We start from the raw sequence: 18794 nt of genomic DNA, 5'->3' as shown, positions 1-18794 counted from the left end.
CCCCAGCTTGAGAAATGCTGAGTGTGTTTTTCTGATTCCACATATTTGCACATTTTGTTGTAATATTTGGCTTTATCGTCTTAAGCTGATCTTCGAAATTTTCTGTTCAGCTCTTGGATCTCCTCATTTCTTCCATTTGCTTTAGCATCTCTACACTGGAGAACAAGTTTCAGTGTCCCTTTGACATCCATTTTGTCATTTTCCTTCTTTCTTGTCTTCTCAATGACTTTTTGCTTTTTTCATGTCTGATGTTTTTGATGTCATCCCATAACTCTTCGGGTCTTTGGTCTTTAGTGTTTAATGTTAATCAAATCTGTTCTTCAGATGATCTCTAAATTCAGGTGGGATATATTCAAGGTCTTATTTTGGCTCTCATGGACTTGTTTTCATTTTCTTCAGCTTCAATATGAATTTGCATAAGAACAACTGATGGTCTATTTCAGTCTGCCCCTGGCCTTGTTTTCACTGATGATATGGAGCTTTTCCATGGTCTCTTTCTGCAGATTTAGTCAATTTGATTTCTATGTATCCCATCTGGTGAGGTCACATGGTAAGGGCCATGTGAGGTCTTAATGCTGACTAAAGAAGGTATTTGAAATGAACAAATCATTGGTTTTGCAGAATTCTATCATGTGTTCTTCAGCATCATTTCTATCACCAAGGCCGTATTTTCCAACTACTGATCCTTCCTCTTTGCTCACAACCTTTACATTCCAATTACCAGTAATGAGCAATACATCTTAATTGCATGTTTGATCAATATCAGATTGAAGAAGCTGGTAGAATTCTTCTATTTCAATCTCACTGGCTTTACTAGTTGGTACATAAATTTGAATAATAGTGGTATTAACTGGGCTTCCCTGTAGTCACATGAATATTATCCTATCACAGACAGAGTCATACCTCATGACTGATCTGGATGTTCTTTTTTTTTTTGGATATGTTCTTTTTGATGATGAATGCAACACCATTCCTCTTCAATTTGTCATTCCCGGCATAGTTAACCATGTGGTTGTCAGATTCAAAATGGCCAAAACGAGTCAGTCCATTTCAGCTCACTAATGCCTAAGATATTGATGTTTATGCATTTCATTTCATTTTTGACAACTTCCAATATTCCCAGATTCATACTTTGTACATTCCATGTTCCGATTTTCAGTGGAGGTTTATAGCTATTTCTCTTCATTTTGAGTTGTGACCCATCAACAAATGAAGGTCCCGTGGGCTTTTCTCCCATGGGCTTTCCTCCATTCACGTCATCACAATCAACTCTACTTTGAGGAGGCAGCTTTTCCCCAGTCGCATTTTGAGTGCCTTCCAACCAGAGGGACACATTTTCCGGGACTGTATCTGACAGTGTTTTTCTGTTATTCATAAGGTTTTCATTGACTAAATATTCGGAAGCAGTTCGTCACTCCTTCTTCTTAGTATGTCTTCATCTGGAAGCTCATCTGAAATCTGTCCACCATGGGTGATCCTGCTGGCATTTAAAATACCGGTGGCATAGATTTCAGAATCATAGCAACTCACAAGCCACCACAGCACGGCAAACTGACAGACGAGTGGTTGCTGATTGGTTTTAAGCAGAAATGTCACTTTAAATTTCAAGGAGATCTGTGCGCATGCTTAGTAGAACCCTCCAGGTGTTTGTGTAGGGTGTCCATTCGCTCAAGCATCCCCTCTAGTCACCAGAATGGAGGTGTGCAGAGAGCGAGAGACCAATGAACAGATACCAAAAAAAAAGAATGGCTACACCTATATCTCTGTGGTTCTGTCATGCATTCATGGCTGCTCTGATCCTTTCCCTGCTTGGTCTCTCCCAAGATGGTGGCTCCAGGAGCAGTTGAGCGTCTTGAATTAGAAAGCAATGGATTTCTTGATTCTGCTACAAATTCCCCTAGCTGTAAGCTTTCCCAGCTTCTAAATATTCCTTTATATATGGAATGCCTAGAATAACAATCTTTTAATGTTTCATTTTTGACAACTTCCAATTTCCCTAGATTCATTAATGGATGTGTAGAACGGTTTCTTCTCCTTTTGACTTGTGTTTCATCAGCAAACGAAGGTTCTAAAAGCTTTGCTCCATTCACATCATTATGGTCAACTCCACTTGAGGAGGCAGCTCTTCCCCAGTTGTATTTTCAGTAACTTCCAACCTGTGGGACTCATCTTCTGGCACTATGTCTGGCAGTGTTACACTACTACTTATGTTTTCATCTCTGGCACTGTATCTGACAGTGTTCTGCTGCCATTCATAAGGTTTTTAGAGACTAAACATCAGAAATGGCTCACCTCTCCTTCTTCCTGGTTTGTCTTAGTCTAGAAACTCCACTGAAACCTGTTGTTGGGGTTCCATATCAACTCGACTATGCCAGGATTTCCAGAGTTTTGGCAGTTGGGATGGGCTTGGTCCCATGGTGATGAAACCTAATGCAGGCATAGTTAAGTTTATGATGAGCAGCTATGAGTAGCCAATCAATTGAAGTGCGATGCTTCCTTGAGGTGTGACCTGCTCCCAATATAACGGACACATGAGAGGGACTCAAGCTCTCTCTTCCATTGGGGACCTGGGATGCTACAATTTTAAGATAACAAACTTTTCTTTATATATATACATGTTTCACCAGAGTCCTAGTGTGGTGCTGTGGGATAAGCACAGGACCACAAGATGGATTTGAACCACAAGGCAGCAGTTCGAATCCACCAGTCACTCCTCAGAAACCCTATACGGGGTGGCTATGAGTTAGAATTGACTCAACAGCACGTTAACAACAATATGTTTTATTTCTTTAGAAAATGTGGCCTATGACACCTGTCTACTGTGGGAGACCTTGTTGGCATTTAATATACCAGTGGCATAACTTCCAGTATCACATGAACATGCAAGCCACCACAGTACAACAAACGGACAGATGAGCGGTGGTTCTTGGACTTGTATTCAGTCATTTGGTATCAACTGTTCCTCTCAGCTTCACATCATTGGTAAAGTTGGTATCATCAATGCCCTTATCTTTGTTGATGTTGTTCTTAGGTGCCATCAAGTCAGGTCTGACTCAGAGGGACCCATGTACAACGGAATGAAACACTGTTCGGTCCTATGGCACCCTCACAATCCTTGTTATATTTGAGCCATCGAGCCAATCTATCTACTGATGTGTTGTTGTTGTTTTACACTGATTCTATTTTACCAGGCGCAATGTCCTCCTTCTCCCTCCTTATAATATGTCCAAAGTATATAAGATGAAGTCTCACTAGCCTCACTTCTAAGGAGCATTCTAGCTGTATTTCCTCCAAGATAAATACTTATCTTAGTAAATTAATGTATCAAACAGGATTGACCCAAGAACATTAGTCCATTCATTAAAGTTCACTGGGTGGAGTTCACTTAAGTATATAATAATCCAGCTCAACAGTCATAAAACAGGAAATGAAGAGAGACTTTTTCAATTGTCTGTGTTTAGTAATTTTACCAATTCCTCTGATCTTTCATCTGTTGACTACATTTAAAAGGAAGTAGGGATAACCAGGCATGAATTACTTCTAGCCAAAGTCTTAATGGCTTCCTAGTGATTTCTTTTCCCCATGACTCAGAAACCATCTTATTAACTACTGGTTTTAAATTCCTGCCAGCAATATTATCAAGTAACCAAGATAAGTGAACTTGTTACTCTGCAGTTACATGAGACAATACATTTGACTCTCTGCCCTTGTATATGTCATAAGCTCTTATATGAAACAATTTGGGTTCTGGAAGGCAGTTTGACATAATAGAAACAGTACAGATATTTTGTGTAAGAGAAATCTGGGTTCAAGTAGTTTTAAACTCCACAAACTGAGTAAAGTGGGACAAGGTACTAAGCTTCTTGAAGTCTTCATTTCTTTAGCTATAAAGTATTTATTTTGAAGACTGTTGCAAAGATTAGAAATAATACATGTAAAGATCCTAAGATGGAATCTGTCATATACTAGTTTTTGTTTAGCGCCATCGAGTCGGTTCTAGTAGCAGGAGCAAAATTCTTCCTAAAGATCACTGACACTGGCTGGATGATCTCATTGTTGTTGTTGTTAAGTGCTGGTGAGTTGGTTCCGACCCATAGCGACCCTGTATAGGGTTTCCGAGGAGCCACTGATGAGCTTGAACTGCCAGCCTTGCAGTTCAAATGGCTTCGCAATATGGCGCATTAACCCACAGCACCACACATTGGGAGAGGCTTAAGCACTCATCAAGAGCTTACTTCTCACCTCACCAGTGTTAGTTTTGTCGCTTCTGTTTTGAAAATCAATCTACTTAACTGAGAGGAGTGGGTTAACACAGAAATTGAAAAATCTCCTAGAATCTATGATGAATTCTTACTTGAAACCAGAGGTTGCCTTGAATTCACTGTCAAAGTACTTACTAGTAAAAGGGTACATAAAAAAGTACTGCCATAAAAGCATAGAAATCTTTACCAAACAAAAATGTGAAATTACTTGTCAACATATCTTCCATGAAGGTCTATACACTTCCGAAGCTGGTATTTCCGGGAGCTCTGGTGGCGTAGTGGTTATGAATCGGGCTGCTAACATCAGGGTCAGCAGTTCAAAACTGCCAGCTGTTCTGCGGGAGAAAGATGAGGCTTTCTGCTCCCGTAAAGATGTACAGCCTTGAAAAACCCATACAGGGTCACTATGTGTTGGAACCGACTCCATGGCACATAACCACCAACCACCAATCCTCTCCTGAGAGGTCCTGGTGTGGCACTGTGGGTTAATGCGTCAGACCGCAAAGCCGTTTGAACTGCAAGGTTGGCAGTACAAGCTCACCAGCTGCTCCTAGGAAACCCTATACAGGATTGCTATGGGTCAGAATTGACTCGACAGCACTTATCAACAACAGTCCTTTCCTGAGGACTCATGCTGTGGCACTGTAGGATCAGCATTGGACTGCAAACCACAAGGGTGACAGTTCAAATCTATCTGCTGTTCCACAGAAATCCTATAGGGTTACTACCAGTTGGACCTGACTACACGGCACTAAACAAAAATAATAACCCTTCCCTGAAGAATTCTGAGCTATTTGATTTACAACCAAATCAAAATAGCAGTTTGGGCATCCTCTAGGGACTCAGTTAGTACTGCCTTTGTTCAGGACACGCTCAGGGTTGTAGGATGGATGGGGTAAGGTTTCCCAATGAAATTCTCATAAGACAGCCCTTGTTACTCTCAAAACGTGAGTACATTCTTTCCCTTGTTTTTTCGGAATCTGAAAATTGGTCCCATGCATCTCATAGTGAAAGTGGTCATAACTTACAATAACTGCTCTATCGGATAATACTAAGTTTTAATTAACGTTTATCTGAATACATGGAACTTTCCCAAATTCTAAGCTAGAACTGAAAACAAAGCTGAAATGATTTCCCCACAGACATTTCAGGTGAATATACACTGTGAATTGTGATTTTAACATTTCAAATACTTTCAAAACTTTTCCACTAATAGAAGGAAATATTCTACTTACAGATACACAAGATGATGAGAAAAAGGAGGTATGTGACCAGTTCACGTAGAACACTTTTCAGGTATTTCTCTCGGTTAGTATTATTTTCTTCCATGAGTCTTGTTCCCCAGAAACCTTTAAAATAATAATTGAAGGAAGAAAATATCACTGTTTCAAAAATCTCATAAATGACATATATGTATAACATATATACAGTGTGTTGTTGTTACATGCCATTGAGGCAGTTCCGACCCATAGTAACCCTGTATAGAGTTTCCGATGAGTGGCTGGTGATATTGAACCACCAACCTTGCAGTTCAAACCGACTTTGCAGTCCAGCACATGTTATACCAGGAGTCCAATATATATATATGTTGTTGTTGTTGTTAAGTGCTGTCAAGTCCATTCCAATCTATAGTGACCCTGTATAGGGTTTCCAAGGAGCAGCTGATGAGCTTGAACCACTGACCTTGCAGTTCAAACAGTTTTGCAGTCTGGTGCATTAACCCACAGCGCCACACCGGGACTCTAATATATATATATGCATGTATATATGTTTTTTATTGAGCACACTCTAAATGGAACCAAGAAATTGTCAACTAGTTGACATCAGGGTAATTTTTATTGGTTAACATACATATGTGGCTACTAACTGAAAGGTTAGGGATTCTAGTTCACACACACGGGTTCATCATGAGTCAAAACTGATATGACAGCAATTTTTTTTTTTTTTAACCATTTAAGAACACCATCAGCTCTTGTTGTTGTTGTTATGTGCCGTGGAGTTGGTTCCAACTCTTAATAACCCTGTACAGGGTTTCTGAGGCTGTAAATCTTTACAGGAGCAGGACGCCTCATCTTTCTCCCGTGGAATAGCTGGTAGTTTTCAACTGCTGTCTCTGAGGTTTGCAGCCCAATTTGTAACCACTACGCTACCAGAGCTCTACTGTCTCCTCAAATGTACAAAACACAAGTAAAGATCTGATCATTTTCTAAACTCCCAAATCCATTAGCAAATATCTTAGTAAAACTTTCAAAAGATCAGGAAATAAGGACAGCCTAAAAGACGAGACTAAACATATCAGTTCTTCTAACCACTTCACACTAACCCAAACCTATTGTTACCAAGTCAATTCAGACTCATAGCAACCCCATGTCGGGTTTCCAAGACTAAATTGTTACGGGAGCAGAAAGACTCATCTTTCTTATTAGTGCAGCTGGTGGCTATGAACCACAAACCTTGTGGTTAGCAGCCCAACACCTAACCCACAGCACAACCAGGGCTCCTCTGGGGAACAACTTGGTAGGTTAAACTCAAGGTTGGCAGTTTAAACCCACCAGCTGCTCTTATAGGAGACATTCTGCTCCCATAAAGATTTATAGCTTTTAACACCTTATGGTGGTGGTGTTAAGTGCTGTCCACTCGTTTTCGACTCACAGCAACCCTGTATAGAGTTTCTGAGGAGTGACTGGTAAATCTGAATCACTGACCTTGCAGTTCAAAAGATCTTGCTGGTCAGTGTTTTATCCCACAGAGCCATACCAGTGTTTCTCGAAAACCCTATACAGGGTTGCTATTAATTGGAATCGACTTAATGGCAGCATTTTTTGTTTTGTTTTTTAAATCTAGTCAAGTATATGGAGTCCTGGTGTGGCGCTGTGGGTTAATGTGCCAGACTGCAAAGCCGTTTGAACTGCAAGGCCAGCGGTTCAAGCTCACCAGCTGCTCTTCGGAAACCCTATGCAGTGTCACTATGGATTGGAACCGAATTGATGGCACTTAACAACAACTGTTAAGTATATGATGCCACTATACTGGAACAGTACCTTTTGTCTTACTCCAGAAAAAAAGTGCTGGCTTGGACACTGTTTTAATAAAACTTGTATGAAGCTTCGAATGCACTGGCATAAAAACTATTCTGTACCCGTCTCTGTCCTATCAAGAAAATGAATAACTTGCAATGTTCAGCCAAGCAGTAGACAGCTATATAAAGGGGGCAACAACACGAATGAGATATGCAAACCACGAATGGTCAACAATTCAAGATTGAAAGGCCAACATTCAGAAGGATTGGTTAGAGAAGGTGGGGATCACAGGAGGTAACTGCTGTTACATGGAAGAGATTGCAGTCACTGAAATGAAACAAAGTGTATGATCTGCAGAATGTAAAACAGATGATCTGCTCTGCAAAGCTTCACTCAATTCAGAATAAGAAGTTAAAAGAAAAGAGAAGAAAAAGGCACGAAATAACTTAGTGATTGACTGCATGCTTAGCAAAACAGATTTTTCAAAAGCCCATTAACACATAATCTTTAAATTAAAAGGAATGATTCATCCCACTTCTCTCTTTGAAGAAAAAGTAAAATCAGCAGCCATGTTCTGTGTTTTAGCAGATGGAAAAAGTGTTGGGCTGGCTAAGGGAAGATGACATAACCCTCCGTGAGTTTGCTGCAGAGAGCCAGTTACCGCGGGGCTTGGACTGAGCTAGCAGACAGACATGGTGGCTGTCCAAACCCCTGTTAATGAATAGAGAGAGAGAGTTAGTCACATTGCTGGTTACTTGGAAAAACCATAACATTTAAAAAAAAAAAAAAAGAAAGAAAGAAAGAAAAGCTACTCAAACCTTTGAATGAGCCATGCAGAAATCAACCTGGCATCTGTATACCATCCACACTTTCAATTCACATACCTTAATTGGTCAGTAATTTAAACTCACATTGCCACTTCATCCGCAAGCAGGCCACACAGAGAAAAGAGAAAAAGAGTCTATGAGGTTTTGTGTCAAAGAAATGATCTCATCATAAGCGTCTATGTATTTTTAAAGTTCTATAATAATGTATTAGTCCGACTCCTAAATTGGAGCATTCCCTTTCCTCTGCTTTTCCCCTCCCAAATTTTCCTTTAGGAAAATCAGCGTCTGAAGTCAAAGACACCGTGTTACACATCATAGGTTTCACCACACTGAAAGTAGAGCATAACTTATGACCATGTTTGTTGCTGCCAAGATCTGGTAGTTGTCAGGGAATTACTCACTCAGAAGAAATGCGACAAGCACAATGTTTGTTCGCTGAAATTCTATCATATTAAAGAGTTATTACAAATTTAGATGACATGGAAAATTACAACTCAGAATCAACACAGAGGCAGCCAAAGGGTAGGCTCAGTAGCTCTGGACACAACCACACCATTTATTTGGGTCTATTTCTTTTGGAGGCTAGATCTCATATCTACACAAAAGCAAAGACTGCTGGTCTCTTACCATCAGGAGACTGCTGTCCTACCTCAGGCGGTTCAGTGATTTTCACTCTTTCCCATAGTTTATAAACAATGATGCACTAAGGAATAGCCACGGTTCTTAATATTTACAAATGGCACTGCTTGACCTATAAGTAAAAGACAAACAAGCAAACCCCTCTTAACTTTTATTCAGCCTAAATCTGGTAATTTAATTCTCTCCTTCAGGGAAACACTTCAAATGAAAAGAAGTCCCTTTATTTGTATGTTTATATAATGCATTTTTAAATATATTTACATTTCTAAGTGACTCTATTACCTCATCAATTGCCTAATATTTAAGAATTTTCATTCAGCTTTCCTACTATGTCTGAAAACACTGGGACACAGTTACAGTCTGATGGGAGAAAAATGACTGCACTCACAAATACCTGTCTTGGTGCCAAAAGCTTCCCATGATTAGCACAGCTCATAGGGCAAAAATGGCCAAGGATGTGCAAAACATAGAGTAAGCCCTAACATAAACTATGAACATTAGTTCCTTATACTGTATCAATACCAGTTCATCAACTTTAATAAATGTACCACCCAAATGTAAATGCCAATAACATTAGACAAACTAATGCAAGAAGGACAGAAATTTATACGATAACTCTCTGTACACTAAAACAGCTCTTTAAAAAGTCTATCAAAAAAAGAATTAAGAAAGGAATCAGGATAGACCAGCATCTTCAGAATCACCGTTTGTCTTTTCCCTCAATTGTCTCAAATGTAGCAGGACTCCATACTCTAGGCACTTACATTCAGAGAGTAAATTGTCTCCAACTACTTTCCGTATTTAAGGTGGTTCTTAGCTAACTCCAGGAGTTCTTGGGTGGTGCACAAGGCTGGAGCTTGGAGTCTACGCAGACATGCCTTTTCTGAACAATCCAGCTACTGAAAACCCTATGTTTATGGCGCACAGTTCTACTCTGACATGTGTACAATCACTATGAATTAGAACTGACTCAATGGTAACTGGTGGGGATGGTAAGTTGTGCCATCATCCAAAGTCAGAGCACATCTCTAAATAGGACCTCTCTCTGTACAATGTTCCTTCTTAATATAAGGGAACTCTCACATGGGTAATCCAAGAGACAAATGACGTGCCCCAAATAAACAGTAGACTTTGAAATAAAATCAACATTTTTATAAACACTTTATCCAAATATTTTTAAAGAACAACTTTTTATTTAGAAAATATCATGTTTATACAAAGATAGAGAAAATTTGTATAAAGAACCCCCAAGGTACCTCTTACCCAGGTTCATCTAAACCTTCACTTATTCCTTCCCATTTACTTTGAAGCAAATCCCAGGTACCAAATCAGCTATACACTTTTCAGTTCAACCTGGACCTACAATTAAATAAGAGCAAAATTCCTCTATCAATGGCAGTAAGTGGTGGGTGGAAACATTTCATTATGCTTAAGAAGTCCTGGTGTGGCACTGTGGGCTAATGCGCCAGACTGCAAAGCCGTTTGAACTGCAAGCTCGGCGGTTTAAGCTCACTAGCTGCTCTTCAGAAACCCTATACAGGGTCGCTACGGGTCGGAATCGACTTAACAACAACAACAAGAAGGAAAAAATGGCCTGGCATTAAAACTCCTTATATTGTTACTAAGTGCCATGTCAGGTCGACTCATAGTGATCCTGGATAGGGTTTCTGAGGTTTTAAATCTTTATGGGACCAAACAGCCCCCTCTTTTTCTCACAGAATGGCTGGTGGGTGCAAACTTTTTTCCTTCGGGTTAGCAGTCCAGTGCTTAGCCTATAGCAGCAAAGCTAAAAAGACAGCTTTTACACTTGAATTAATGCAACTTCTAAGGCATAATTTTAGAATTTAGAAACAAGTCTGTCTTTCTTTCCCAGAAGGAACAGGTGTTAAAAGATACAAAGATGGTCTCTTTTCACAGCCTACTGTCTGAAGGTTCGGAGGCATCTGAGGCCACAAAACCTTCCTGTTTGGGTTAACGGAACCATGCTAGATATTTGGAGTTAAGCTAGGCCTTTCTCTTATTCCTCACACCCAGCTGGTTCCACAATTCTGATGGTTTCTCCCTCTTTAATTCAGGCTCATTCCATCCCAGTCCACACTACCTTGGTCAAAGCCCTCACCTCCCCTGTCCTAAACGACCCAGTCTCTTGGCAAACTATCAGTATCCACGCCTCACCCTATCTTCTATATTCCTACTAAAGACATTTTCAGATTGATATATGATCCTGATTCCTGCTAGAAGTGCCTTCTGACTCAATTGCCTACAGGGAAAAGTAGCAATTTCAGAGTTGAGTAAGCTACATGATGATCTTGCTTCTGTTACTTTTTTTTTTTTTTTTTCTTTCTTCAAATCATCACTCAGCCTAAAAAACTTTACTCAAGTTTCAACTGCCTCCTGGAAGTCTTTTTGATTCCCCAGACAAAGTCCATTCTCCCTTCTTTGAGCTTCTCTAGTACCTGGGACCTGGCATTGAAATTATTAAACAGCTTTCACCCCGAGCTCCTTAAGAATACAGACTTTGTAGGGGCTTCAAAAGGTTCATAGGAAAATGAAATGAAAAGATAATGGAAAATTTCCACGAACTTTTTGAAATCCCCTTGTATTATTTATCTCTTCATACCCTAGTAGCATCCCTGGGTGGTGCAGATAGTTAGCATATTCCTAATCAAAAGTCCGGAGGTTAAAGTCCATCCAGAAGCACCTTGGAAGAAAGGCATGGAAACCTAGTTATGAAAATTAACTATTGAAGTCCCTATGGAGCACAGTTGTATTCTAGCACACATGACATCACTTTACATCAGAATCAAGAACTTGACAGTAACTTGTTTGGTGTCCCCAGTAGTTAGCACAAAGGAGATTCAATGTTTGGTGACGGAATGGATTCTAACACTTCCACAATTTTACCACAAATCCTAAAGAGTAACAACTCCCCTCAAAAAAAATTCCCCATACAAATAAAAAAAAACACCTTATTTGTTTAAAATTCTAGTGCAAATAAAAAAAGAAAATGAAGAAGTGATGGAGTGAGACTCAAATTTAAAACAAAGGGAAAGGTGGGCTCTCTCACTTCCTGTATCAGTTATAGCTTTGGATGCACAGATGATTTTGGTATAATTTATCCTAAATGTCCTAGTACAAACTAAGAAAATGTGATACATTGTTAACACTCATTAAAGCTCAAAATGCCTAGATTTAAATTCTGATTCCAATTCTTTATACATATAATCTTAGACAAGTCACTTAACCTCTAGAAGCCTTAGTTACCTCATCAATGTTAATAACTGTTAATAACAGATTTTATCTCATAGGCTTGTTGTGAGGATTAAATGCACCTGTGTACATAGAGTGTCACTGGCACACAGTATGAAATAATTTATTCTTATTGAACTGAACAATCAAGAGCAGAGTTTTCCTACCTCCACACTATAGATCTTTTGGGTGGAGTAGTGTTTTATAGTGGGGGCCCATCCTGTGCATTGTAAAATGTTTAGTAGTGTCTCTGGCCTCTACCTGGTAGATGTTAGGAACAATCTGGCCACTGAAACAAACAAAAGTCTTGAGACACTGTTAAAAGTTCCCTGGGGTTAAAATCATCCTCCCTACCAAAACTAAGAATAGCTACTCCAGGATACTACAGTGCTGGTAATGAAGTAAGCTAAATTCTGAAGCTTCTAAAGACAGGTAAAATTAATCATTCATTGCATATTAATATCATGAATGCAACCAAGAATGATGGGTAGTATGTTTTGTTTCTCTGAGGGCCATCTCACACTACTTACAACTGCAAAGCACAGTTTTTTTTAAGTCTCAATAACTTCTTAAATAAGTGAATATTTGTCTGCTTAGATATCCAAAGAAGGCAGGATAAATGCCAGTATAATAAGATTATGCCAAAATAAAATAGTAAATGAGCATCAGAGGTCATCCATGCAGTCTGCAAACATTTATTGCTAGTCTCCTTTGCGCTAGGTACTAGGGACACCAAGCTAGTTGCCATGTTTTTTTTCAACTGTAAACAACATACCAATTTCAATGTCTCAAGGCCTGTGATTTTGGGAAATAGATCTGCTATTTAATTCGAGCCCTGGTACTACTATGGAGTCCTGATGGAAAGCTGTGGTATTAAGCACTGGACTGCAAGTTTGGTTTGAACCAGTTCAAACTCACCAGCCGTTCCTCAGAAACCTTATACAGGGACACTATGAGTCGGAACTGACTTGACGGCACTTAACAACAACACTAATTAGCAGAGATTTGCTAGCTGTCTACTACGAGAATTCCATTTCCTGCCTCCTGGACACATGGCTATGCCGCATTTTCTAGTCTCCGTCCCTGTTATGCTTGGTCATGTGACAAAAGATTTTTACAAACAAAATGTGAGTGGAAGTGATGCGTGCCATCTCTCTCTTTTTAAAAAATAGATGCCTACTTTGGGGCTCTGAGAGGTTAAGTAACTTGCTCACACCAGCACCAACAGTGAGTGGGAGAATTGCTATTAGTGTCTAGGCCTGAATGGGTCTTAATTGGGTTGCTATAACAACACCTGGGTAGTTTTGTGCACAAGATTTTAAAAACCGACATAAAAGGGAAAATTTCAAAAGAACTGCGAGTGGAAACTCCTAAAAGTGGAGATTAAAATAATTTGGACAGCAAGAACAAATGCAACTTTTCCAAGGATGCCTCTAACAAAACTTTGCAAAAGGATCCCATCTGCTCTTGGAAAATGTGTCCTCTTAATACGCACTAGGCATATTCTATAATTCCTCTCTTGCTTTTTGGAATAGTTGGGTGCCTGGAATTCTGACACATTCATCAGCTGGTATTTGGTGACTTCACCAGTTGGTGGAATTTCAAAGAACATTAACTTACTTAAAAACATACTTCCAAGTTTCTTCCTTAACAACCTAACCTTTTGTTTGCAATTATTTTAGAAAAATGCCTATAATTGGTGGCAGTGGTATGCTGTGGAGTCAGTTTTGACTCATAGTGACCCTGTACAGGGTTTCCGAGGTTGTAAATCTTTACAGGATCAGAAAGCCCCATCTTTCTCCCGTGGAACAGCTGGAAGTTTCAAACTGCTGACCTTGAGGTTAGCAGCCCAATTCATAAGCACTACACTACCAGAGCTCCTTAGCAATGGTCAAATAACTACTTTCATAGACAGTATTTTATTCTATTCGTAGTGACCTCAACTGTCCCCTCAACCACACACATCACCAAAACAACAGGACAACAAACACTCCTCCCACAACTTGGATAACATTGTACAGTTAACCCTTTCGTTAACCCTTTCCAAGGAGACGGGGGCAATAGCGTATCAAGACCAAAATGGAAGACCAAGGGATCTAGTACAGAATTCTCTGTTTGATTTAGTACATTAGGAAATGTACATTTGCAGCCACCATTAGTTATACTAAAGTAATAATTTTCTCTCCATTTCAAGAAAAAAAACAAAAAACACCAAAATCCCTTTCAGTCTAATACTGTTTCCATCTAACGTCAAGAAATAAAATATTCAGGAATATGAGGACTGAGGACGTATCTTAAAAGGGGGGGGCTAGTTAAAAAACTTTGCATCAACAAGTGGTGATGGTTATGTGCCTATGTGCCGTGGGGTCGGTTCCGACTCATAGTGACCCTCTACAGGGTTTCCGAGGCTGTAACTCCTTACGGGAGCAGAAAGCCTCATCTTTCTCCCACAGAACAGCTGGTAGCTTCGAATTGCTGACCTTGACGTTCGCAGCCCAACTCACAACCACTACGCTACTAGAGCTCCTGCACCAACAAGGGCGCAGTGGGATTCCGCACTGGGTACAGGGAAGTAGAGCATAATTAGCAAAGGTAGTGAAGAAGCTTCCAAGGAGGTCAGGACACAGAGGGGAATGCCAGTTGGAGTCCCCGAAAGCTGCCCTCGTCGGGCGATGGCTCCGCCGCTCGCCAACAGTGCTGGGTTTGTGTATCAGCCGCTGCGGGTTGTGCTCTTACCTCGCAGCCCACGAGCCAGCCTCTTGGCCCACGCCACTCGCTGCGGCTGCACGTCCATGGGGAGGTGGCGATGCAGCGGGTCCCCTCCGCCGTCTGGGCTGGGGCACGGCGGGCCCTGGTCCTCTCTTCGGCGCCGCCTCCCACTCGGGTGGCCAGAGCCGTGGTAGCCCCCCAATGCCCGGCTCCCGGCGCCCGCGGAGCTCACGGCCGAGGAAGCCACAGACCTCCGGCTGCCTGGGCGCCACTCCACATCCATCTCCACCACCATCCCGCCTTCTTCTCCTTCCACCTCCTCTTCCTCCTCATCTTCTTCATCTTCCTCGGCTTCGAAGCCAGGGTTGTCCCGGCTCCACGCCTGCCTCGAACACGATGAGAGCGGAGGAGAAGGGGAGGCCGAGGCTCCGGCCGGGGGATCCCGCGCGGCCGCCTGCCGGATGCGCTCCATCTCAATCTCCAGGCCCCTGTGTTCGCGGAGGCCGCCCGAAGCGCTGCCCGCCATCAGCCGGCCTGAACCCGCCGCCCGGGGCGCCGGCGGCCGCTTCGGGTCCCCGGGCTGCTGCGGCTGCACGCGGCTCGAGTTCACCATCGCGCTCTCACTGCAGTCCGGCGCGCCTTTGCGCTGCGCCGAGCTCGGCGCTGCTTGCTGCAGGAGCCATGTTCTTTTCTTCCCCCGGCCAGCCGCCTCCTGCTCCCCGCCCCCGACCGCCCCGCATTCCCGCGGCCCTCGCCCGCCCCCTCGGCCCGCCTCCCCTCAACTGGCCTGGCCTCGCCCAGCGGCCGCAGCGCACAGCTGGGGGAGGTGCGAGGAAGCCGCCCCCGCGCCCGCTTTAGGCTAGCTGCGTCCGGACCCACGTTCCAAGTAGAGTCGGAACCCGGGCGCTCGCGCTCGCATTCCATTAGGATGGAAGGGTTTGGGAAAGAAAATAGTAGCTGACCCTCCCGCCAGCTCGCTACAGGACCTGTCGGTGCCTGCCTGGCAGAGAATACGTGTGTTTGCGGTTTACAGCCTCGATGGACCGAAGTGAGAGAAAAATAAAGTCTTTTGTAGGATGATGTGAATTATCCAAATGGAAACGAAGTCTTTTCCTCTTTTGGAAACTACTACGCTGACTTCCTTTGCCTCCAAAGGCCCTTCTCTCCCTGATTGGGCTGCATATTGGATGTTTTGTTTTTCGATATTGGTTTGGTTCCTCTTTCCATATTTGCGGAATCGCAAGAATTGAGTTTTAGGCCTCTTAGATCTGTTAGTGCTCCCAGGCAGATTTCATCTTCCTCTTTGTCTCCTGCGATAAGTACTTGATTCTGACTAATAATATCCAAGGTCTGGAAGTTCATTTCCATTCAACAGAACACATGCAATGTTATGCTCTTCAGGTATCTCAAACGCAACTTGTCTAAACTAAATTTATTATCTTTCTCCTTTTCTTATAAACCAGTGTCCTGTAAAGCCCAGTTGAAAAGTCCGGATTTATGCGCTCCTCATATCCAAAGCTGCCCTGTCTGTTCTTCTATCCTACACCCCATCTTCACCAAATCTTGTTACTTTTGCCCCACACATGTCTCTTGATAAGACCTGTTTACTCATTACTGCTGTCAGTGGTTTAGTCCAGGACCTTTATTTATTTATTTATTTATTTTTCTTAATTCACATTAAGGAGCTCTGTTAGCATAGTGGTTACGAATCGGGCTGTGAACCGCAAAGTCAGCTGTTCGAAACTACCAGCTGTTCCGCGGGAGAAAGATGAGACTTTCTGCTCCCGTTAAGATTTACAGCCTCGGAAACCCTGTACAGGGTCTCTATGAGTCGGAAACCGACTCCACGGCACATAACCACCAACCACCAGCACCAATTCACATTTGAACAGAAGATTTCTGTCAATTCCACCTCCATTTTCTGTTATCCACATTTCTCTTTCCAGGATTATACTGGAAAACCAAGGCTGTTCATACCACACTGATGCTTAGAAATTTCTGTGGGCTTCCAACAGTGTACAAGATAACATTTAATCTCCATAGACAGATTTGTTAAAGCCCCATAATCTGTTCACAAACTATGCTTCCAGCATTGGCTACCATCTCTTACATTTTCCAAATTCCCTGGTACAGATTTATTTGTTGGTTTCTTATGTGCTGATAACACACTGCTCATTTTAAAGAAATTGTATCTAGCTACTGGCTGATCCTGGCACTCATCTATTTGTCATACTGTGGTGACTTGTGTGTTGCTGTGATGTAAGCTATGCCAATAGTATTTTAAATACCAGCAGGGTCATCCGTAGTGAACAGGTTGCAGCAGACTTTCCAGACAAACACAGACTAGGAATAATGAGAAGCAGACCACTTCTGAATGGTCCCAGAAGATGAGCCCCTCAGGTAGGAAGGCACTCAAAATTCTACTGGGGAAAAGGCCTCCTCAAAGTAAAGTTGACTTTCATGATCTGGATGGAGCAAAGTTTTCAGGACTTTCATTTTCTGACAGGGCACAACTCAACATGAGAGTAAACAGACACAAACATCCTTTAATAATAAGAACATGGAATGCAAAAGGTATGAATCTAGGAAAATTGGAAGTCTTTGAAAATGAAATGGAACGCATAATGATCAATATCCCAGGCATTAGTGAGTTGAAATGAACTGATGCTGGCCATTTTAAATCAATCATATGGTTCACTGATACCAGAGATGACACACTGAAGAGCAATTATAGTCAAAAAGATCATTTCAAGATTTATCTTGAGGTAGAATGAGGAGACTTGCTGTAGAATTTCCACATTGAGTAGTAAACAATAGAAAATCTGAAGCAATGCAGGCCAGAAAAGAAGAAAGTAAACCAGGTTTGAGAGCGATGCGTGCGACAGGCATGTTGGCAGTCCAGTCCTCTTACTCAGACTTCAACTCCTGTGACAGGATAAGCGGTCAGAACGCAGTGCCTGACATCCAGGGAGATTCTGAGGCTGTGAGCATGACAAAGCTGGCTGGAGACATGAGTGAGCTGGCTCTCAAGGGGGCAGAAGGACAGGTGGAGGCGAGTGCCCCAGACAAGGAGGCCTGAGAGCAATGATGATGGGACCATCTTGTCTTGAGTCCCACTTAGCCCCAGAAGGGTGGAAGAGAAGTGCTGTCCTCCCAGAAGGAGAGCCCTGGAACTAGCCTGGCTGCCTCATCTGAACCCTGTGTCCTGGGCCAGCCTGCCCACACCCCCGGGAAAGCCCTCTGCTCCTCCATGCCCAGGTATACTTGACACTGTCATGGCAGGGTGATATTTATTCAGCTGGACCTGAGACTTCAGCTGGGCCCTGCCCCCCCACTCTTCAGGAAGGCTCCTCTCACTGACTTTGGGAGGCCTGGCCAGGGACCTTGTCCCAACACCAACCCCTTCTCTCCAATTCCAACCTTGGGGGTCATGACCTTCTTATCCCTTTTATAAGGAAATACTTTAAAACTTTAAATCTTTTTTTTTTTTTTTTCCAGTAGAGAGGGAGGCAGCTAACAATCAGTTCAGTGGGTTTTTTGGGAACCATTTGGAAGCACCTAAGACTGTTGTGCAGTGTAGTGGTTACAAATCTGTGCAAGCCTTAAGGTCACAGTTGGAAACTACCAGCTGTTCCATGGGAGAAAGATGAGGCTTTCTGCTCTCCATAAAGATTTACAGCTTCAGAAACCCTGTACAGGGTCACTATGGATCAGAATCGACTCGACAGCACTTAACACAACAACAACAAAAGACCTGTTGACCTTCTGTGCAGCCTGAGGTTCCCTTGTGGAGTTCTGCAGATCCACTTTGATGGATGCATTTTGTGCTCAAAAGGATCTGACCAACTCCTTATCCTTTCTATCGAGAGAAAGTGACACCTTGTATCTGGGAAATAAATGTTGACGGTTTATGATTTAAAAAAGAGATTTATCTTGAAGTACGATGCTGTCTGTAATAGGATAATATCCATACAACCCTATAAGGGTCACCATGGGTCAGAACTGACTTGATGGTGCTTAACAACAACTGCAACAAGGAAGACCAGTTAATACCACTATTATTTAAATTTATGCACCAACCACTAATG

At 42.1% G+C, this 18794-nt stretch overlaps 1 protein-coding gene across 1 annotated transcript in view; it reads right to left on the bottom strand.

Moving 5' to 3' along the window:
* PKD2 (polycystic kidney disease 2 (autosomal dominant)) overlaps positions 1–15397 on the bottom strand; it is an 87614-nt gene extending 72217 nt beyond the window's left edge. The window contains exons 1-2 of the mRNA XM_006867755.1: positions 14734–15397; positions 5498–5611 (exon numbers count right to left, since the gene is read on the bottom strand). Coding sequence (XP_006867817.1) covers positions 5498–5611; positions 14734–15319 — 700 coding nt within the window. The 5' untranslated portion in view covers positions 15320–15397. The remainder of the gene's footprint in view (positions 1–5497; positions 5612–14733) is intronic.
* Positions 15398–18794: the final 3397 nt, after the last annotated feature.

This window comes from Chrysochloris asiatica, unplaced genomic scaffold (assembly GCF_000296735.1).
Source record: "Chrysochloris asiatica unplaced genomic scaffold, ChrAsi1.0 scaffold00109, whole genome shotgun sequence".
Lineage (NCBI taxonomy): Eukaryota > Metazoa > Chordata > Mammalia > Afrosoricida > Chrysochloridae > Chrysochloris > Chrysochloris asiatica.
This window is presented reverse-complemented; position numbering and strand designations above follow the sequence as displayed.